At 42.8% G+C, this 22,639-nt stretch overlaps 2 protein-coding genes across 2 annotated transcripts; one reads left to right on the top strand and one right to left on the bottom strand.

The window, feature by feature from the left end:
- The first annotated feature begins 2,199 nt into the window (after positions 1-2,199).
- Positions 2,200-7,622, top strand: PGRMC1 (progesterone receptor membrane component 1). The gene is made up of 3 exons (XM_033072566.2): positions 2,200-2,545; positions 4,356-4,511; positions 5,676-7,622. Exons 1-3 carry the CDS (start codon positions 2,224-2,226, stop codon positions 5,774-5,776), a joined length of 579 nt encoding a protein of 192 aa, XP_032928457.1. The 5' UTR covers positions 2,200-2,223; the 3' UTR covers positions 5,777-7,622.
- Positions 7,623-9,639: 2,017 nt separating this feature from the next.
- LOC117002868 (A-kinase anchor protein 17B) lies at positions 9,640-20,640 on the bottom strand. The gene is made up of 3 exons (XM_033072374.1): positions 20,588-20,640; positions 12,074-13,565; positions 9,640-11,547 (listed from the first exon to the last, which is right to left on the bottom strand). The coding sequence occupies exons 2-3, from the start codon at positions 13,182-13,184 to the stop codon at positions 11,411-11,413; spliced, it is 1,248 nt and encodes a 415-aa protein (XP_032928265.1). The 5' UTR covers positions 13,185-13,565; positions 20,588-20,640; the 3' UTR covers positions 9,640-11,410.
- Positions 20,641-22,639: the final 1,999 nt, after the last annotated feature.

Genomic DNA, 22,639 nt, shown 5'->3' with positions numbered 1-22,639 from the left:
AAAGAGATGAAAAGTCAGGCCACTGTAACTTCCAGTACCAGCACTTGCATGGCAAATCACTTGAGATTCTATCAATCCTGGCAATGTTTCCTGGCCCTTCTTAATCTAAGAATGAATTGTTCTTGAAATGTTTTTCTTGGATACTAGGCATAAACAAAGCTTCTTTCCCCTGCTTTAGTGTCTGGTTCAAGGTCAAATTCAGGGTTGGGGTTGTTTCAGAGTCTTGGGGGTTTTTTTTAGTGTTGAAAAAAAAAGTAAAATATCCCTCCATATTTTTTTTTACTACATCTATTCCTCTGTGATGTAGTATCAACACAACGAAATGTAACAGTGCCATGTCTACACTGAGCAGAATTAACCAGGTAATAGAGCTCCCAATTTGAATAATTCTGAAGTTTCAGAGATTTCCCTGAAATAGCGTCAAAATGCAGAGCTACTTTATTAACAAGTACAACTGTCAGTTATCAGATCAATGAAACAAGGAGTTTTTCAAGTTACACAGCAGGTGGAAGCAAAAGTCAGTGCATACCATGACAGGAGAGATCTAAGTTCAAGTGCTGATTAATAAAACAAGGAGCTTCCCAAAGGAGACACCAGGTGGAACCAAACACCCTCCCTTGCAAGAGCCAACATGTCTAAACATCTTAGTACTCAAAGTCCTTGTGTGTATCCCTAAAGGCAAAACTTCATCCACATCTGCAGTGACCCACAGAGTTAAATTTCCTAACACTGAGAATTAGAAAGTAAACAAAATGCACTTCTTTTAGTTTTCTAGAACTACATGTCCCAGTGCTAGGTTCAGTAAAAGCTGCATGCTTCCCCTGGAGCAGTGATATGAACTGTCTGCCAAGCTACAATGCGAGATCAGGTTAACAGTTGGACCCGGTGATCTCAAAGGTCTTTTCCAGCCCTAATGATTCTATGATCAAAGCCGGTACACTGCATTTCTTCTCTACGTGTACCCTGATGTACTGACTCATGTAGAGGGAATGACGACACTCTGGCAGGGCAGTGGTTTCTGTTCTTTCTGAAGGACACAGTTTGCAGAGGCAACTACTCAGACTCAAAACATCACTTCTGCTTTCTCACACTTGATACTAAGGAGCAGATGTCACCAGTCATATTCTACCTGTATTTGGGGTTCCATTTGCTCCACCATATGAACACCATACCAAGTAGATACATCCAAGTTAGTATTTCCTTCATGTTAAGATTTAGTTCACCAAAGCCTTCATTAAGAAGAAACATGAATATGGAACTCCAAGACAGGACAATTTTCTTTTTCATTTTATATTAGTATATTGTGGTCGCTGCTTCTGAAGTTTTGTGGGGCCTGGTAATATTTGAATGAGAAAAACCCACAAGTTTGGTAATTTCCTCCCTTTCCTTCTATGTTAAGTCTGACAACATTTCTAGAGTACTTGGAAAAGTCACTGCCTAGCCAAGAAAGTGAACATGTGCACTAGCAGGGTGGGGTGAGTACAGGGAATCACAGAACGGGTCAGGCTGGAAGGGACCACAGTGGCTTGTCTGTCCAAGCTCCCTGCTCAGGCAGGATCAGCTCAGAGGCACAGGATTGCATCCAGACGGGTCTTGAATCTCTCCAGAGAGGGAAACTCCACGAACTCTCAGGACAATCAGTTCCATTGTGCAGTCACTGCACAGTAAAGAAGTTCTTCCTCATGTTCTTCCTGTGCATGTCTCTGCCCGTTGCCTCTTGTCTCGGTGGCACCACGGAGCTCAGCCTGGCTCCATCTAGAAGGACCCGGCTGGTTCGCACAGCCCATCCCGGCAGCCCTGACCCAGGTCTAACCCACGCCGAAGGTTATTTTTTACGGGATTTCTGCGGAACCGTGTGCCACGGATCCGCCGCAGCGGCCTGGCCTGACCCCACCTGCGGCCACCTGGCCGGGAAGTAGAACCGGAGCAGAACCGGAGCAGAACCGGCGCAGAACCGGAGCAGCGCCGGAGCAGCATCGGGAAGCAGCACCGCGGAGCAGCACCGCAGCACCGCGGAACCCGCCATGGCCGAGCCCGCACCACCCCCTAGCGCCGGCAGCGGAGCCGCCAAGCCCGCCCAGCCTGGGGGCGGCCCCGCGCCCGCGCCTCAGCCCCGCCGCCCCCCTTCCTGCCGCCGCCCCTCGGCCCGCCCCGCCGGGCCGGGTGTGCTCCGCGCCGCCGCTGCGCGCTCCGAGCCCCTGAGCCGCCGCACAGTGCAGCGCCATGGCCCGCGAGGAGGTGGCGGTGGCCGGCGAGGAGGCGGTGGCGGGCGAGGGCGGCGGGCTGCTGCTGGAGATCGTAGGCTCCCCGCTCAACCTGAGCCTGCTGGGCCTCTGCCTCTTCCTGCTCTACCAGATCCTGCGGGGCGAGCGGCCCGCGGCGCCCGCGGGCGAGGCGGACCCGCCGCCGCTGCCCAAAATGAAGCGCCGCGACTTCACTCTGGAGCAGCTGCGGCCCTTCAACGGCGTGAGCGACCCGCGCATCCTCATGGCCGTCAACGGCAAAGTCTTCGACGTGACCCGCGCCAAGAAGTTCTACGGGCCGGGTGAGGGCGGGCGGGGTGCGGGACGGGCCCGGGCACTCCGCCGCGGGGAGCGGCTCGGGGCCGAGGAGCGGGCAGTGCCTTCCCTCGGCGGGGACCAGCGCTCCCGCCTGACCCCATCCGGCCCTGGTCCCTGCGGAGGTTCGGGCAGGGCTGGGCTGGCGTGCAGCCGGCAGGGCTCGGAGCCCCTGCCCAGCCCGGAGAGCCGCTTGCCGCTGGGCTGGCGGGCGCGGTGATGCTGCCGCCCGGGCTCCAGATCGGGCCCCGCTGCTGTAGAAACTCCGGCTTTGCCAGCTCACATTGTTTCATTATGCTCGGTGTTTTCCCACGGTTACGCGCACTATAAGGCTACACTGTAAAGGGTTGGACGGCTTTGTCGGCCTGAGCTGCCTTTTCCTGATGGTAGGCAGCAGAAGCGAACTATTCTCTCGATGCTGACATGCCATTCCAAACTTTTAGTGGGTATCACTATTGCATAATATTTATACTAAATACTTGGCAATTTAGATTAAAGCACCTTTCTACCAGGAGCATAGTTCAAATGTGCAAAGATTGAATAACCTATGCTCGTAGAGTAGCCAGTGGTGAGGTGGGTGGGACTGTGTGCACCCAGGTGAAAGAGTTTTATCATGTCCACGAGGGCAGGGGTTTTATTTTTATCAGAGGCTGCCTGTTAACACGGCTCACCGAGGCTTGCTGATCTGTACCAGGATCTGCCTGGCATAACCACTCTTGAGCTATCCAGACAGCCTGGTAGCTGCAGTACTGAGCTGCCAGTGCTACTTAGAGACAAGGAGAGAAATGCAGGAGACATCATGGTTTTGGAAGTATTATCAGTTACTAGTTTCAGGCCAAATATAGAAGAGATTGTCACTGAATGATGCCAGGCTGTAACTTTGCATTCTGCAGCAGTTGGGATGATATGTACCAGCAAGTTAGATAGTTTTGTATTTGTGCAAACTAAAACCCACTTGACGTAAGGTCCAAGCTTTAGATGCTGCCTTCCTTGATGACAGTAAAAGCTGCCTGTTGCATCTGATTTTGTAATTGCTTAATGGTTCACCACGTTGTCTGGCTAGTTTGATTTTCATTTTAATGGAAAAGTAAGATTATTTTGATTAGTTTAGGAAAAAGCACACTCTGGAAGTTGGCATGTGCTCTACAATAAACAGAGTTCACATCTAACTTCTTTAAGCTCCTTTTAGAAGAACTTTGAATGTCTAGTTGAACATGCAGTATCTCAATTTTTGGTTTGTCATGCAAGCAAATTAATCATTAATGAAGTTTAACAAGAGTTTGTCTTGATGTCTCTGATCTGCTGTGAGTTGCATGTTTTGATCATTTGTGTTCATCTCCCATTTTGTTTTAATAATAGATGTTTCCTCCAACTTGGTAATTTCTAGTAGCTCCACTATATTTTCTGTCAATCCATCCTTTCATCTCAGCTCAGGAGTATCGTAGAAAACTTTCCATTTCACCCCAGACATAGAAATCCTTCCTGTGTGTATGTCCCAGTCTTTATGCTTATCCTTACCCTGTTCATACATGCCATGCACTGTTGTATGGTTCATTGTCCTGATGTTTCAGCAAACCTCAGTATCCTTCTCCATGATTTTGTTTCTTGTTCTCTTCCTCTGTTTTCTCTTATTACCAATTAGAATAAAACCTTAAAGCATTTCAGAAGCTTGAGGCACCTGATGCATGGCTCAGGATAGAAACTCATCATCTGTTTTAGCTTGGGGACTCTGATCCCTGAAGATAACATAACATCCATTACCTCTGCAATAATGCTGCTTATGTTTTTATTTTAAAGAGGGCCCATATGGGATTTTTGCTGGAAGAGATGCATCCCGAGGTCTTGCCACTTTCTGCCTGGATAAGGAGGCACTGAGGGATACATATGATGACCTCTCTGATCTCAACGCTACACAGCAAGAGACCTTGAGGGACTGGGAGTCACAATTCACTTGTAAGCAATTTTAAACCTATTTACAAAGAAGTAACTGATAATAGGGGAAGCAGTAGTTAAAAGGCTGTAACCAGCTGGAAGCATCATATGTATAAATGATGGAAATTGCATGCACCAGTAACTAGTGTAGTGGAAATAAGATGTGTTTTCTTTTTAGATCTAGTGTTGAAAGATTCACTATAACCACCTACAATGGAGCTTTCTCTATATGATGTCATTAGAAATCTCAGTCCTGACCTGATGTGCCCCTACTATTTTGGCCCTCTTCCTGTTTTAATTAAGACTGTTAATCATGCCACACTAAATGGCTGTTTTATTATGCTGACAAGCTTAATAAAACAGGCTGGTCGCAGAAACCAGAACTATGATCAAGTATCTGAACTAGTGTTAAAATCTACCTTTACAAGTGTTGAGGATCAGGACTGACAGTGAAGTCTACTCTTTTTATTACTGTGTTCCTATTGAACTATGGTAAATAATTGCTTTAAATTGTTATAACAATTGCTAGTCTGAAGTACCTGTAATCAGGGGCTTCTTTTGCTTTGTTGAAGTTGACAGATAGGCAACATGGTATAGCTCTCAGTCCTTACATGTATATGATCTTGGCATTTTTATATGCTCAAAAGGAGATATAAAATAAATCAGAAGCTTAATCACATAATCGGATAACAGATCCATCTTTATCTTTGGGAGAAAGGATCTCCCTTCTGTCCTATTGAATATTTTTAATATACATTACAAAAAATAAAACCACTTCCAAGCTGTATGTTTGCACATATGTATGTGCCTGTTTAATAGATGGGAATAGTCTAACAATGCCTTTGGTTGAAAAACCAGCTTTGACATTGGCAAGAGAAATAATCTAATCCAGGATTCTGTTTCTTTGGCTAGGTGAGTCCTTCAGTTTGTGTTTATTCAGCTTTTGGTTTAGGGAATAAAATGAGAGTTACATTCACTTCACATTATTCTTATGACAACAGTTAATAGTAGTTCAAGTAGTAGTTGATTTAGCTTTTCTCCTTTCCCCCAGTGTTTGGAACAAGTTTCTTAGAGCTGTTTTATTAAAATGTAGCCATCCTGTTCATTCAGAAAACAGTTGGAGGAGTTTAAAAAAGTGTCTCTTCAGGGCAGAAAAATTACTTGGACTTTTTTTTTTTCCCCCAGTTAAGTATCATCATGTTGGTAAGCTGCTGAAGGAGGGGGAAGAACCCACTGTGTACTCTGATGAAGACGAAAAAGATGCCCAGGATGCAAAGAAAGAGTAGATTGCAGTGAGAAACAATCTGTTTTTGGACCATAGAGGATCATTTGTAACATTCCACTTCTGTTTCACAAAGTGCAGCAGCAGCAAGGCTTACAAAAGGTCCAGAGGTACAGTGAATGGTTTCTTTTCAAAGATTTCCTTTTTACATACAGTGGGAAGCTGCTGAAGGTCTATGATCTGTCTTCCTTTCAACCCACATAATAAGAAGTAAGCATGACAAATGTCTTGTGCAAAAGTAAACTGCAATTTTGGCAATAAAGGACTATTTTTGTGCTATCAGCATTTAGTGCAAAGTAGGTCGAAATCAAGTTTTTCATCCTAGCACTGTGGACACAAGCATATGAATAACTTCACATATGCAACACATACACCACTAAATCTTTTTTTGTGTTAGCTTTTGCAGGATCTGTCCCCTGGGTTCTATTCCTTTGTTTGTCCACAAAGCATCATAGTCATTTGTTGTGCAACGTAATTCATTATTATGTAAGATAATTCGGCTTTCAAAGCATTGCATTAGCGACTTACAGATGAAACACTAACTGCTTTTAAAAAAGATCATGAATTTTTGAGAGGTTAAATCACTTTCAAATATTCAATAAAGACTGATGAATGCTTGGTGTATTCAATGTGCATAATTCTGCATAGACTAATATTCTCTGTTCACTTTTAAAGCACATCTATAGTGTTACAAAAGTTTAAATAAGGAGTGGAACTAGGCATCCCTAAAGGTACACAATGGAGTGTGACTTGACTTTTGTTGATTCAATTTTCTTTTTAGTAAAAAGCACTCCTGTGAATGTTAATGGAATTATATTAAACATGGAAGATCAGCTGCTCTTGATTCCTAGGCCTAAAAAACAAGAAGTTGCTGGTATGGCATGATTAGCAAGTGCTCTTGTACATGTACCTTTACTTTGCAAAAAAACATTACATGACTTACCTAAATCAAGGTAACTTACATAAGTTTCCTGTACAAAATAAAACAGTGTAAGCTGTTTCTGCACTGAGGCCTTAGTTGGTTTGGAATGTTGCCATTAAAAGAAATGGCACAATCTCATGCATAACCAGCAATGCTATACCTGTGGACCTGATCTTTGACTTGCTTTTTACTTATTTGCTCTCTTGGCTTACCTCTATGCTTAATTACTAGGTTTTATCTAAGTGACCTGCCTCCAACCAGAGAGGGCTGGGTAAATGGATATGACCAAGGAGAAATGTAGATGTTCATCATCTAAAATACTTCTGTAAAACTTTCTTATAAATTCCAAGATAACTAATGATTTGCTGATCACTTGTGAACTTTTTTCTCGTCCAGGTGATTCTGCTAGTGCAGAATATCAAGGTTGCCAGTCTGGTGTAGTTCCCTCTATTTAATTTCTCTGGCTTAGCTGTCTGGTTGTTTCAATTTGGCAACATGGCAATAAATGATGAACTGAGTCCTAAGTGGGAAGGTGTAAACTAGGCAAAAGTGTTCGGAAATAGAGTGTGTTGCACAACAGCAGCTTTCATAAACAAGTTCACACAACATATTAAAGTGCCTGAGACTATCTGAGGTGAGAACAACTCACTGTCCCTCAGTCCCAACACTGTCCTGGGATTTTCTTTTGGTTGCACTGGGCCTTCCAATGAAGAGTGAGGTTGTTTGTGCCAGAGCGCTTGTGTAAAGTGGTACTGTATGAACTACCTAATGAAGGTCTAGAGACACACGTAGACTTTGTAATGACCTTGTGTTGCTATTTTATTTTTAGAGACATTTGTACTCTTTGCAAACTACTACTAATGGTTTACCTCAAATTGGAAATGTGCTTTTATTTGTTTAAGGCAGAAAATAAAATACTCTTGCATAATGGTGGTGTTTGTTTTTATTTACTGCAACCAAATGTTGCATTTAATACTGCCCTAATGTTTCAAGATTTGTATTTTCTTCCTCCAGTGTGTCACATTATCCAACGCATAGATTGAGTAAAATATGTTCCAATGGAATGCTTGTAAATGCAGTTCACTAGCAAAACCTGAACAGAATATTAGATAGAGAACATGCTCTATTACAAAAACAATGTTAGGCAAAAAAAAACCCAAGTAATTGTTAATACTGAGCAAAAGCTGGAGCTCTGGAAGGCTGCAACCGACCCTGCAGTGGACCCAACCACCTGACTCTTAAGTTACTCTGTAACATCTCCCGAGGAACTGAACACTGTTTTAAGTATTAATCTGTACATCAGAACGTTATGCATCAGAAAGAAAAACAGTAACAAAAATGATGCAGAAAACAGGCAGTACCACAAGACAAAGCTCAGTTAATACTTCCTGGGGAGGAGGTATGACACTTTGGTAAGACTGTTACTTTTTCAGGGAAAACAGAGAACTTCTTGTGAAAGGAGATGATGCATGTCACAAAAGCAGCAGGCATAGGTTTTACCTTTTTCCAAAGTGCTGAAGAAAATGGATGGGTTTTAGCTTCTTTTTCAGTCTGTTCATTACAACTCACACCCTTCCTTCAGCAGTGACTGGCAGCAATGACTGTGCAAAAAGAACCATGCCAGGCAGCTCATCAGGCTGTACATTAACCAGGTAGGACATGATGACAAATTAAATGCAGAGAATGTCACTGATCTCCCTCATCTGACGTGTCCAACACTTGTCACAAAGATCTACTCTAGAACAAATCAAAACAACTGAGTTGTATCTTGTTTCAAGCCAGGAAACTGTAAACTGCTTTGTAAAATTCAGAAATTCTTTTACCTGGGCTCCGCCTGCCCTTAATCACTTTTTTTAGCTCTTACTTCCTGCTGTTTCAGTTAAACAAAAAAAAAGTTCAGTATTGAATGCTTCTGTTGAAAGTTACGTAAGGGGTTTTATGAAAGGTGAGGCATTTCTATGCATTGTCTGAAATCCCTGGATTAAGAAGAAAGGGCTTTATATTGTAATTGCTGTATTGTATTTCAAGCAGATGGACTGATTTAATAATGGACCTTGTGTATTTCTGCTTTAAAACCAGCCTGTAGGATTTTGACTTCAGCAGTCAGTATAAGGTACAACCCACAGGTAACATATTTTCAGTACCAAAGCATTGTTCTCTTCATACCAGCTCTGTGAGGAGACATTTTCACTAGTTCTGTACAGAAAAATAGATTTGATGGCAAAACCTGCAGTCTCAGGGCCCAAATTCTTACATGTCAGAGTAAACAGTGTTTACATAAAAAGCACTCAGCCTCTTGAAACAGCAGCTGAGCACAATAGCACACATCAGGTTCAAAATGAAAGGTGTGAAATTATGCCAGAAACGTTCTATATTTCCATTGCTGAACTATATAAATGTTGCTTTTAATGCATCTTTTCATCTAATAAATGTTTTAATTGCCAAACATTCCCTAAGTTTCATATGTGGGATGTGACATATCTATAACAACCGAAATCCAATCTACAAAGCCATGCATTTTGAAAGTTTTAAAGCAAGCTGTTACATTTATCTTTAAAGATTAGCCTTCAGGATAATAAAATTATATTAATAGATATTAATTATATTAAAGTCCATTGTATGAAAAGGTGGGCCTCAGGTGTACTGACAGGAAAAAGGAATTCTTCCTGTGTGCATGGTGAGGCTGTGGCAGAGGTTGCCAGAAGAAGCTGGATGCCCCATCCCTGGAAGTGTTCAAGACCAGGCTGGACCCTGCCTGGGGCAGGTGGAATGTCCTTGGCATGGGGGTTGGAACAAGATGGTTTTTAAGGTCCTGATCCAAACCATTCTATGATATTATGAAAAGTGAAATTATTATTTAAACACTTGAAATCAGCTTCTAAATCGTGTCAAATAGGAAACACAGAAATTCTCTTTCAGTATGAAGACTATAATGATGTCTTACATTTTAAAGTGCATGCATATTTTATTAACTAACAATGTTTTACATGGAATGAGGACTTGGGAGATAAAGCAAATCCTCTATCAAATTTCAGTCAATACAGTGAATGCATGAAGCAATTACAGAAATGGAGTATTTATTTGTTATTGGTTATTGTGACAGCATGATAAAACACTGAAAATTTACACTGAAGGAAATAATCCTTATATCCTTCTCCCCTAGATTAACAAAAAAAAAAAAAAACTTCCTCACTTGTCACCAAAAGGCCTGTGTCGTGGGGAATGGGGACTCATGGACACAAAACTGTCTCTAGATTGACAGAGGGAGAAGTTTTGTTATCTTTAATCTGCAAATATTGCATAGAGAAAAAACACCCTTGGTATGTCACATCAGTGCAACTGAAAACATTTTACACGGTCAACAAATACAATAGTCCATCTTCATTGTAACTATAAAATACTAAAAAGGAGACTTAAGAGGGGCATAAATGTTCTCCAAAATAGTCAGAAAATATTTCTGTCAAGAAAATAACATCTTTTTAGATAAAAGTAATAGATTAACAGTACTTTGAGTAGCAACCATTTGTCATTCATGACCCTGAAAAGGCACTCAACATCTGAACATATGAACAGAAAGACTAATAAAACCTGGCTTAGAAGCCTGTAGGAATCACCAGTATTGAACACTGGGGGAAAACCTATCTACCACAAACAATTACAATTATTCTTTTTATTACTATTTATTAGAGCAGAAGTTACAAACATGGGTAAGATCTTATGTAATGAAGGCAACATTTTCACATTAATTTCATCTACTGACACATAATAAATAAAGCATAATAAAATGAAAGCAGCAATAATCAGTATATTGAACTTCAAACTCTGTATCTTGCTAAGGGACTTTGTCCAAAAGCAATTGTGACTGTCTTCTAGATATAGCCAGATTAAGAAATATGGATATAACTCAAGCTCCTAAACTGCATTTTCACATTTTTATCTACATGCAGCAAAACTCTGACAACATTTCACAATTCCTCTGGAAAGCATTTGTAAGCAAACTCATACTAAACAGCTACCTCACTACATGTGCCTTCAAAATCCTTGTGAACTGTCAACCTGCATTTACATGGGGACTGTCAGCAGGCTGACATGCACTGCCCTTTCATCACTCAGAGCTTTGCTTAGACAACAATTCAGTGAAATCCTTCCTCCCAAAGGCCAGCAAGTTTTCAGAAATATCTCTAGAATTGGGAATAGAAAACAAGGATTTTTCTAGTGTGGGTTTTACAGAAGATGGGACTTTTTTCACATTTAGAAATCTATTCCTTCTCAAAATCAAGTATAAATGTCCCCCACACCTTCCAGTCCCATCATTATAACAATCTGGTAGAGGAGGCACTTCATATGAATTAGTTTTTTTTCCAATGACTCATTATTGGCAAATACTGTAATTTACATTATTCCCTGCATTCAATCAAAATGTAATGCTCCAAGATCTCAGTCTGTGTCCTTTGAGGTTCTTTAGCCACTAGTCCATGAAAGTTTGTTCTGGCTCTGGGGAAAGTTTTGGTCCTGTTATCCACAAAAAGATTCTGCTTTTGTGGCTCACTACACCAGTTAAATATTCTAACCAAAGGAATTACCTAAGAAATAAAAAATAATAAAAAAAAAACACCAAAAAACCCCAACCCAGTAGTTCATACACTTTTTAATTATCAAAGGGCAATATTCTCCCACTTCTTTATAAAAACTTCAGAGCTATAATACAGTAGCTGTTCAGCATCCTCTTCTGGGCTCTCCTCCACAAAAAGTATCTGAGAAGGGGTTTGTCTGAATTATCTCAAGAGGAAATAGAGGGCGTCCTCTGACATCTGCATCTGTCTCTCTTCTCAACATTAATTTCCTCTCATCTCCTGTAGATAAGAAAAAGTTACTTAAAATTAGTTTGTCAGGCAGGCAGGGAAGGAAAGGGAGGTGGCTGCAAGGGGGGCTGTAAGAACAGCCAGTGGCAATCCTGTATGAATATCAGATGTATTTCAGCTATGACAAAATTTACTCACCTGAGACAATACTTCCCACAGCTGTGCCACACATTGAATTGTTCATCAGTGTTTTAGTTGTCTAAAGTACGTTGTTACCATGTACGTTGTTAACAGAAAAACCACCCATCTGCTAATGCTCAGCACAGATACTGTGCCACCCAATTAAGTGGACAAACATTACTCTTGAGCTGCAGCTGTGTGTTTCAGAGCTAAACTGAACAAACCCTTAATTGCAGAGAAGTTGCACTGTTTCTGGTTTGTTTTTGGGTTTTTTTTAATGCTATGTTTATACCTTTTCAAACCAAAAAACATTCATCACTGTAAGAACTGTGGCAACCTCACCTGCCCCACACCTGTCAAATTCAGTCCCCTTAGCTGTGGTGTCCCTCTCTCTCACCTCTCCTCTGGAGGGTCTCCTGAAGGGGCAAGCCATCATGAGGGGTAACATCTGGTGCTGCCATAGAAGTGTGATGTGTCTTGAATTTCACTTTTTTGTGCAACATTTTCTTACATTTTCTCTGTATTTTTCTGAGCGACTCCAGCTGCATGCAACTGTCCGTCTCTGAAAAGCCACATTCATCAGGTAAAAGATTAGAAGAAAGTTTTTTTCGCTTTTTCTTCATTTTATGAGCATTTTTCTCCTTTTCCCTGGAATGTCTCTCACTTTTCTTTCCTTCATACCTTAATTTACTACTAGACCTCTTGCACGACTTTTTAAGTTTATGTTCACATTGCCTTGCCAAGCCCTCATGGCCAGAATTGGCACAGGAGTTACATTGGCTGATTTCCTTCTCTTGACCTTCCAGAGCTACATTTTTATGGTAAACCAGTAATTTTCTTTCCCCGGCTCTTGCAGGCAAGCACCCTTTATTACAACTGCTGTAAATTTCTTCATACCTTCTTTCTGCTCTCTTCACCGAGCCACCACATGCCTCTCTAAAGTACTCAGAATCACTGATCTCTTCCAACAAATCCTTTAATCTGCAAGCAGATCTACATGTTCCATATGGTACAGTGCCTTCATCTCTACCATCTTCTCGTCTGAATTCCTTATTTTGAGTAACAGTAGTGCACTCCAAAGAATGATTCAGTCCAGCATGTGGTAAGTTATCAACAGGAAGTGAGTCATTCCTCTGAACCTGCAGCTTTTTTGCAAATTTGCCCCCACAGACCTTGCTTTCTAACACCTTCTCTGTTGACTCAAGCTCCCCAAGAGTGATCAGCAGCCTACAATTACTATCACTACTACAATTTCTCTTGTGAAGGTGTTGTACAGGACTCACTTCTCTGAAGTGCTGACCATGTTTGTTACTCAAGCTGATGTCAAACCTACTACCATCATCAGACACCACTCGCTTCCACCGGGACTTGTTCATAGTGGTTTTTGGCTCTAAGCAAACACGTGCATAGTGTGGTGTCTGATAGTAGTTTAGTAAATAATGGATGAATTCATCAGTCTCATAAACCTTTTGCTTTTTGCAATCATCTTCCTCAGACACTGTCTGCATGTGAACTACATCCAGTGCTGGGTGGTGCCTTCCACGGAGAGGTTCGATGACCCTGCCGTCCTGGGTAACCGTGATCAGCAAAGGCCCACAGCACACATGTCTGCCAGGCAGTCCATCAGAGCTCAGGGCTGGAGAGGGATCATTTAAAATTGTCCTGACTATGTGACAAGTAGGTGCATGGAAGTTACTCACATCTCCTTCCTCACAACATAAACCACTACCTTTTTGGGTTAACGGGCACTTAAACTCCTTACGTTTCAGCTCTTTGTGCGTACGATAAAGGGAGTTAATCAGCTCCTGCTGTATGTCTTTAAATGCTGTTTCAGAAAATGAATCGTCCTTCTTTACACCCAGTGAAGGTTTCACTTTTTGAGATGCCAACTGCAAAACCAAGAAAATAGAAATTTATTGAACACATCACATTCGTAATTAAGAAGGCCAATGTCAGATGTAATGGGGCCCTACAATTCACGCAGAATAGTGAGGATAGCCTCTGACTTCAACTCATAGTAAAGTACAGTCCTTTAGAAATCTTTTACATTAAGGATTGGGAAAAACACACACTTGTTAAAAGCTGCAAGCAAATTTTTCTCTACAAATAGTGGAGACAAAGTCATATTAGAAACTAAAACCCCTGTTTTCATTTGAAATCTCTTTTGCCCAAAGCACTAAATTAAACCTGTAAACATTAATCTGTGTGCAAAACAAATTTTTATCACTTCTCTGCTGACTTTCTCAAGACATTATCTGAATCAAACTGAAATAAGCCTGGTAATGAGTGCTGGCCAAGAAAAAAGAAGAGGCTATTAGAAATGCAATTGGTATAAGCTGTGCCAATTTAATTCAGTCACTTGTAGACTTGAGACCAAAACAAGCAGAGAGAGCATCACTTACATCCCCACTCCAAAATTCCTTGCTTGCAACACTGGACCAAGTCTAATAGAGCTAATACAGCCTTTCCAGCCTTATTTTTTACTCAGTAAAGACAAGGTCTTGAAAAAGCACCAAATGCAAAGTTTCTGGGGAAAAAAGCTGGGTAAACATTTGGACTGAGGGCAAGACTGAGAGCAGATTGTCACAAGACATGGGTCTCAGGCTTTCTCAGTGTTCAGTCAGCCCCAAAGCAGTCTTCTGAAAAGCATCAATATCAAATGTCTAGTGAATTATTCAAGCTCTAATAAATACCCTTAAAAATTTAAAATATGTTTTAAAATAGTCTTACTTTCACACGATTTAACAGCACTGTAAGCAGTCTGACAGACTCCACTCTTCTCTGAGCTAGCAGAGATTTCCTTTCTTCCCATTCAGGCATATTCTCTGGCCACTGCTGTTCTTCAGCCGGTACCTTCTGCTGCTTTGGGGGATGTTCCTCATCTCCATCTATCTGCCTCTCTTCTCTCCTCTCGAGCTTAGCTTTCCTTTTTCTCTCTTGAACTTCTTTTCATCACCAAGTCTTTTTCTAGGTAATTATCAATATGGGACAATTTAGATGATACTTGTTTTACATTTTGTGTCCTGGAGAATTGGATGTAAGTCTTTGAACTGCTAATAATAAGCAAACAGTCATCAAGAATCACATGTGGCTAACAAGGAATCTCTTTTGCTTAAATAACATGTTTTACAAAACATAAATTACACACACCCAACTGAATCCCCACAGATAGAAAGTTGTCTCTTCAAATCGTTTGCATTTTTGGGTTTTCTTTATAAGCACTGCCAAGACAACAGCATCACATGATTGTTTGTCCCTGAGGACACAGCTAGAGACTAATCATCTGGATTTAATTCTTAAATTAACAAATCTCCCTACAGATTAGCATGAGGGTCCCATTTAGGAAGTATTACAAGAGTAATTCAGGGGTTATCACTGAGCAAGGCTTACCCAGAGCCAAGGCCTTCTCTGCTCCTCACACACCCCACCAGTGAGGAGGCTGGGGGCGAACAAGGAAACGGGAGGAGACACAGCCAGGACAGCTGATCCCAAATGACCCAAAGAATATCCCAGACCATATGGCTTCATGCTCAGCAATAAAGCTAGAGGAGACGGAGGAAGAGGGGGGGCATTTGGAGTGATGGTGTTTTGTCTTCCCAAGTCAGTGTTATGTGGGATGGAGCCCTGTTGTCCTGGGGAAGTGAGGAATTAATTCTTTGTTTTGCTTTCCTCGTGTATGTGGCCTTTGATTTACCCATGAAATTGCCTTCATCTCAGCCCTTGAGCTTTCTCACTTTTACCTTTGTGATTCTCCTCCCATCCCACTGGGGAGAGGGGGAGGGAGTGAGCAGCTGCTGTAGGACTTAATTACCAGCTGGGGTTAAACCACAACAGGCTATCCACCACTTTTTGGAAACTGCCCTGTAGGAAGTAGCTCTACCAAATAATCAACATGGCACATCACAAAAAACCTCCAGAAAATTCAAGGAACAGTGTTCACACAACTGAGTGTTTAAAAATAGTTTTTAAAGAAGTATTTGAATAAGGAAGAATTAGCAATGAAAGCATAGCACTGCTTTTAGAGAGTTAGTATTAGATTCACTGTGTTCTACATTCCAAGTCTTTTTTTCAAGAAGGTACATAACATGATTGATTACCAGTGACAGTTTAGGATGCTATCCAAGCATATTATCTAAATAATTAAAACTTCAATTACTACTATTACTTATATGCAAATTTAAGAACACTGCACTAAAAATATATAAAAACCAACATGCAAAAAAGGGTGAAGAAAGAAAATAATTCATTTCATAGCTCTGGACTTTCAAGTCAACTGGAAGGCACTGAGATTAATTTTATTTCAGGGCATAAGGACATTGATTTAAGATATTGCATCATAGAGCAATACAGAAAAGCCAACATGCAGAACCTTAAGGAATTAATCCTCAGAACACTCAGAATCCTCACTGTAGGCCTGCAGAATCATAGAATAATCCAATCTGAAAGGGACCTCAGCATATCTCCAGTCCAACCTTTCTCATAATCCTGACCCCTGCATCTGATGCCTTACATGCAGAATTATCATTATGGTTTTCTTTCCAATATGTAAATTAACAACTGCATAGTATTGTTTCAACTTCTCCAACTCCTGTTTCCTCAAAGCCTGAATTTTCACACAGCCACTCTTCCTTGGTATTTTACTTGGTATGAGGAAGTGTAACAAATCTCAAGAAAATGGGACATGCTCTAAAAATACACTCTCACCTTTCAAACCCCTCTCTTTTTTTCACCCTTTTTCAAACACGTTCCTGCTCTTGCAGCTTTAGTCTTTCCAGGCTTCTCTTATGGCTCCTTCACTAAAAATGTCTGGTTGTGCCAAAAGCTACCTGTCACAGAAGCAAAATCAGACTCAGCAGCCCAGTTTGCTGGGTATTTACACAAATACAGACAACCTGCTGAGCAAATGAGACACCCCAGGGGACTACCAAAATACCACCACATTCCTGAGAATGCCTCTCTCTACCCTGACATACCAGAACTTCTGAAGTTCATACTGGGTTGTCAATCAAGCACAAACATTCTCCCAAATGTCTCCTCCTGCTGTGACATCAGGGGCTCACAATCTGACAACACACCTTTGACCAAACCTGTTCCTGGTAGGCTCTTCTGGGGACTCAAAGTTCAGCATGTTCAGCACAGCATTTCTAGTTGCAGGAGTCATACAGTTCTGCCAAAACTAGAGTTCACTGACTCTTAGAGCAACATCTTTTGGATCAAATGCTTGTTTGCTTGCTTAAAAATTGATGGATTCTGTTGATGTGTGCTGCAGTTCATGAGCTTCAAATGCCCAGATGTGAGCACATTAAAAGAAAATACTCAAGCAACTATCTACACAGAAAAAATAATAGGAAGTATTATTTCCAGCACAGAGGGATATTTCAGGGTCACAGTTTAGAAATTACCAGCTGGGAGAAAATAATGAAGCAGGGTACTCCCTAATAAGTACTTATGGAGATAAACCAATAGGCTGTTGAAATTAAGCTTACAGGTTCCACATTTTCTTTTATAACACCACACTAGGCATAACACTTCAGAGGATTCATCTCTCAACATACTTAAAAAGTAGAAGAGAATAGGTACCATTCTCTAGCCAAGGATCACCAGGCAGCTGCTACACCAACTTCATATTTAACAATATGAGACTAAGTACCTTTCAGAGTCTCATCAGTTCCTGAGATCATCTCCCAGTTTCAGTGCCAACTACACTGAAAATATTGACAACCTATAGTTTACCAGAGAAATTTTTCAGGAAATCAAAACAGTACAGTGCTGGGTTTTGATTAAATGACTTAAGTTCAGATACTTTAACTCCATATACATGTTTACCTACATCTAGTACAAATTGAACAGTCACACAGGGTTTTTTGCCCCCCACATGCTTAATTGTCCACAAAATTTACAGAGAGGCTTCCACTGGTTATCAAGGACTTTTCAGGCCTAAATTGAAAGAAAAAGAAACAGAAGTTGGCAAACCACCATCTGTGCCAGTTTCTTCCACAAAGTCACACCACCTAGTTACAAGTAAAGCTTATTTTAATGCTGTTCATATACTATACTTTATTTTATAGACACAATTTTAACATAAATACAGACTAATCAAATGGAGGAAAAAAAAGATACACATACAGAGAGAACTGCAAGAGTGCCACATAAATGCTTCTGCTGAAGAAACATGAAGAAAGTTTGTAAGACAGTTTTCACAGGTTATAAACTACACTGTTATTACTTGAAAAATGCCTGTTTGCTTTCAACATGGGAATGTACAAGGGAAGACAATCACACAAGCTGTTTGATAAAAGAGGGTGAACCACACTTTATTGAGAATGACAAAAAAACACATATGTACTGGAGAAAAAGCTAGTGCAATTAACATAAAAACAACCAGGAATCTCTGGAAGCACCAGATACTGCACAGACTGCAGCACTGAATCGCTCCTCCTAGGGAACTGCTGCCAAATGCACTCAGAATTAACTGCAACTTTGTCAGACAAGGCTGAATCTCTTAGGATTAATCTCTTCACATAGCTGTGTATGTATACAGACATCCTCAGTGTCTCATATAAGCAAAGCAGATACTGAAACAGTGAGTAATGTCTAGAGCCCTTTCTGCCCCCTGTGCATTAAGATAAAAAGCTTCCTAAAGCTTTCCACCAAGTGCCAACTAAACCTCTGCCACCCCACTGAGATTTGTGGTGCAGCAGGTTAAAACATGCAGGACACTGTAGAGATATAAATGTCAAGCTTGCAGACCACCTGGCATACACAAAATCTTGTTCTGTTTTGCAAGTACATCTTCTATTAAACCAACTGATATATTATCCTGCCCTTGCAAATCTTCTTTCACTTATATCCTTACATCATCACAGCTGCAACCATCTTCCTACTACTGTAATAAATTGCCTAAAAGCCCTAAACTCTCTTCATAGAGCTGAGTAAGCTATAGTGGTTTGCTAGTGCACACCATTACCCTTGTCTTCCCCACTTGTGTTCATAGCCAGGAGCTCTTCGAGCATCAGAAATTTATTTCTCACTACATAACTGTGCACAAAGCACAGAATTATTATTGGTGATCCACTGAACTGCTGCTCAGCAGCATGGCCTTTTGGAATCAACCCTGACATATCAATAAGCCACTCCCTTAACTGTTGCAACTGACAAATCACAAGGAATTTGATGTTCAACCCCTTTACCAAATTATTTCCTTTTAACCACTCTGCCATAGTAAAAACATTTGGAACACATCTGCCCTTGAACTAGGATTTACTACAGTAACTGCAGGCTGAACTGCCCTTATGTTACAACACCCTAAATTGTGTCACCAAAGTTCATCTCTAAAATAAACTTATACTTCAGAGAAAAATTAACAACCTGCCAATATCTAACCTGAAACACTCACATAATCTGTATGAGCAACATGCAAGCAGTGGGAATAATTGTCCCAAAGGCACCCCTCACATTTGCTCACTGTACTGCCAGCTCAAACAGCTCTTACCATCCCCAGTTTCCCAGCTGGTCACTCATGCCAGGCCCTGGGCCATCACAACAGTTTCAGAGACCATACCATCAACCAGGTCAGGAAAGAGGGTTATCTTGAAGAGAAAAAATAAAATCTTTTTTTGCTAGGTTACTTTTCAGACATTTGGTTTCCCCTGCTCTCATGGGCAGTGTAGCCCCTGAGCAGTCCCACCAGCAGAGGTGAAGGCAAGCTCGAGGCAGAAGAAATATTTTGATTCTGTGGAGGTGGATATGCAGGAGAACTACAAGATAATGCAGTGTGGCAACTGTATGTATTGATCCACAGCAGCAGAATTCATCATGCAGGGGACAAAAGCTGGGGTTGTTTAGCCTGGAGGGACCTTATGGCTCTCTACAGTCACCCGAAAGGAGGCTGGATCCAGGTGGGGGTCAGTCATCTTTCTCAAGTAATGTGAGAGGAAATGGCCTCAAATTACATCAGAGAAAGTTTAGATTGGATATTAGGAAACACTTCACTGAAGGGGTGATCAGGCACTGGAAGAGGCTGGAAACACAAACCCTGGAAGCCTTCAAATGGTTTGTGGATATGACACTTGGAGACATCATTTAGCGGTAAAAGTTACTGGTTAGACTCTGTGATCTTAGAGGGCTTTTCCAACCCTAGTGATTCTATAACAAGCACTTACCAAAAAGTCACTTGGAGAAGTTTAAAGAGCTTTTAACTAATTTTTAACAAATGAGTTTATCCAGCCTGCTCTATGCAAAATTAACTGAAAAGGAGCAATGAACAGTAATGCCAGTGCTTTCACGAATATCGCAATAAAGGAGCGCTTTGAAGCGAACACTCCCAGCACCACCGTGCTCCACGCTGTCTGGGGTGAGAATAAAACAAACCGCCAGCCCCAGTCCGATGGACGGAGCCGCTGAAGGCCGCGGTCCCGCCGGCAGGGCCGCAAGCCGGGTGCGGGCAGCGCCGGCCGGGGGCAGCCCGGCGGGCAGGGCCCGGCCCTCGGCGGCTTCAGCCGGAGCCGCGGAACCGCGACCTGGGGGACCGCGCTGCCCCGTCCCAGCTGCGAGCCCCGGGCAGGTGCGCACCCAGCTCGGGCCGCCCGAGCGCCGCAGCAGCCGGGCCGAGAGCGCCCGCACCGGGAACCCCTGGCCCAGGCCCGCCGCGCCCGCCGCGCCCTCCGCACGGCCCGAGCTCCCCCGGCCCGGCCCGCCCGCCCGGGGCCGGAGCACAGGGACGCTGGACCCGCCGGTGCCGGCAGGCCTGCGGGTCCGGGCAGCCCCAGCGGAGCCGCCGGGAACCGCCCCGGCAGCCGCGATAACTTTCCCTGGCGCAGCGAGCGCCGCGGCCCGGCTCGCCCCACCCCGGCCCGGAGCGCCCTCCGCCGGCAGCACCCCGTGCCCGCTCCCCAGGGCCGGCCGCTCTTACCCTCCGGCCGCCGCGGCACCGCCGGCCCTGCGGCCGCCACCCCGGGGCGGAGCGCGGCGGCACCCATGGGCCCGCCCCCGGGGCGCGGCTCCTCCGCCCCGGCCCCGCGTCCGCCCCCGAGGCACAGCCCCCTGTCCGCCCCGCCGTGTGGGGATGGCGCGGCTGTTCTTGAGAACGACTCACGGAGCGAGTCCCGGCAGTGCCGGGGGCTGCTCCTTGTGCCTGGCCCTTCGCCCGTGGCCTGCACGGCCGGCCTTGGCTGCAGCCGCATCTTCGGCCTGTGGGCATCGTTATGTGCGCGTTGTATTAAAAATAAGCCAAAGAGAAAAAGTTACTCCTCGGCAGCTGCCTCGCTCAGGCAGAGCAAAGGCTTGGTTGTGGCGCAATACCGTGTTTTCCTTTGTCCTGTAGCAAAGGCAGTTGTTCCACCACCGCTCACGAGCGATGTGTGAGGGTTTGTCAGCCCTTCCCTGGTTCAGTGCTGGCTCGGAGGTGTTTTCCCGGAGGAAAAGCGCTGTCTGTGAGGTACGGCTGTCGGCTCCCAATGGTGCAGCGCTCGCCCATGTGCTGCTCATGGTACCGTGCCCACTTCTTTGGTTGTTCTGAATTTAGCGTCCCCGAGGGGATTCAAGGTAGGGTAGCCATTTTTTCAAATACTCTCTCAGATTTCATTTTGTTTTTTTGTCTCTTGCTGTACTTTAAATGCAATTAGTACAACCATATATATATGTATACATATACACACCTTTACTTCTTCTCGTGGTTCAATACAGTTATGACTAGGATGGGTGATGCACTTGGGATACACACAGCGCTAGGGGATGCAGGGAGAGAGGGTGTACCAACCATTTCTACTCTGCTATGTATGTAATTCCAACCCGAGACCAATGGTTACGCATATATTTACTGTGGGAGTGCATTTCTGTCACAATTCTGTGTGCCTAAAAGCACGTCTGTGTTTTCTCACTATACAAGTTGGTAAGACAAAGATACTATGTTTACCTACGAATGTTTTTCTGGTCTGGTTGCCTTCTCCACAGTTGTCACTTCTTGTGTTAGGAAGGTTTCCTAGGAGTTATTATATGCTGACATTTGTTTGAGGGTTTTTTATCCTAAAAGATAAAATTATTTGATGATACAGATCTCTAATATATTCTCTCTAAGTTATGTAATTTTTTTTCTACATAATTTTTCCAAACCCAAATAGGAAAGTTAGGTCAGTTTGCAGCAGCAGGGTCATTATATTCCCCTTCTGCTTTTCCAAACCAGCAACAAATTGAGAAACTTCAATGTTTTAGCTCTTGAATAAAAGGTTTAATGTGGCCATACAAAACTATTTCTTTCAAGATCTGAGAGTGTGTCCCTTGGATGCAGAAAACCAGTTCCTTGCCTGTATAATTAAGCAAATTGTGTGTCAATACAATCTATTTTATATTCTGTATTTCAGGGAGCAAGCCACTGTAAACTGAAGTCTTTTGCCTTTGTGGAATACCCTGTGTGCTGGGATGGAGCACAGAGCTGGAGCAGTATTCAGGGTTCCTCTGGGGAGGGAGTCAGGGAATGCACAGAGCAACATCACAACCAAATCAGTTTGCTTTAAAGCCTGGCAACCAGGGCACATAGACAAACTTCTCTGGAGGCTTCAGGATTAGGCTGGGGAGGAAGATGGTTGGAAGAAACTCTGAACATGAAGCTTGTTTAAATACATAAAAGGAATACTCCTGGCTATGTTTCTGCTTGTGGCTTGGTAATGTCATTCCGGGAATTACATCTGGATGTTACATGCTGCTTAAGTGATTTAAGAGCTAAGATAACTTTCCTGATTGAGAATATACACTGTAGGTTGTGCAGTCTGTAGGAAAACCCAAACCTCAGAGTTTTATTTAATTTTGAACTAGAAAACTGAAACCTGTTCCAAGGAACAGTAAGAAAACTCCCATAATTTTGTTTCATAAATAACAATGATACAACCTTGCTTATTGCCGTTGCTGTCATTGCAGGTTGGACTCAAGAAACTAGATCATGCAATGCTGAAAAAGCTTTTCTTTAGAT

This window comes from Catharus ustulatus, chromosome 14 (genome assembly GCF_009819885.2).
Source record: "Catharus ustulatus isolate bCatUst1 chromosome 14, bCatUst1.pri.v2, whole genome shotgun sequence".
Lineage (NCBI taxonomy): Eukaryota > Metazoa > Chordata > Aves > Passeriformes > Turdidae > Catharus > Catharus ustulatus.
This window is presented reverse-complemented; position numbering and strand designations above follow the sequence as displayed.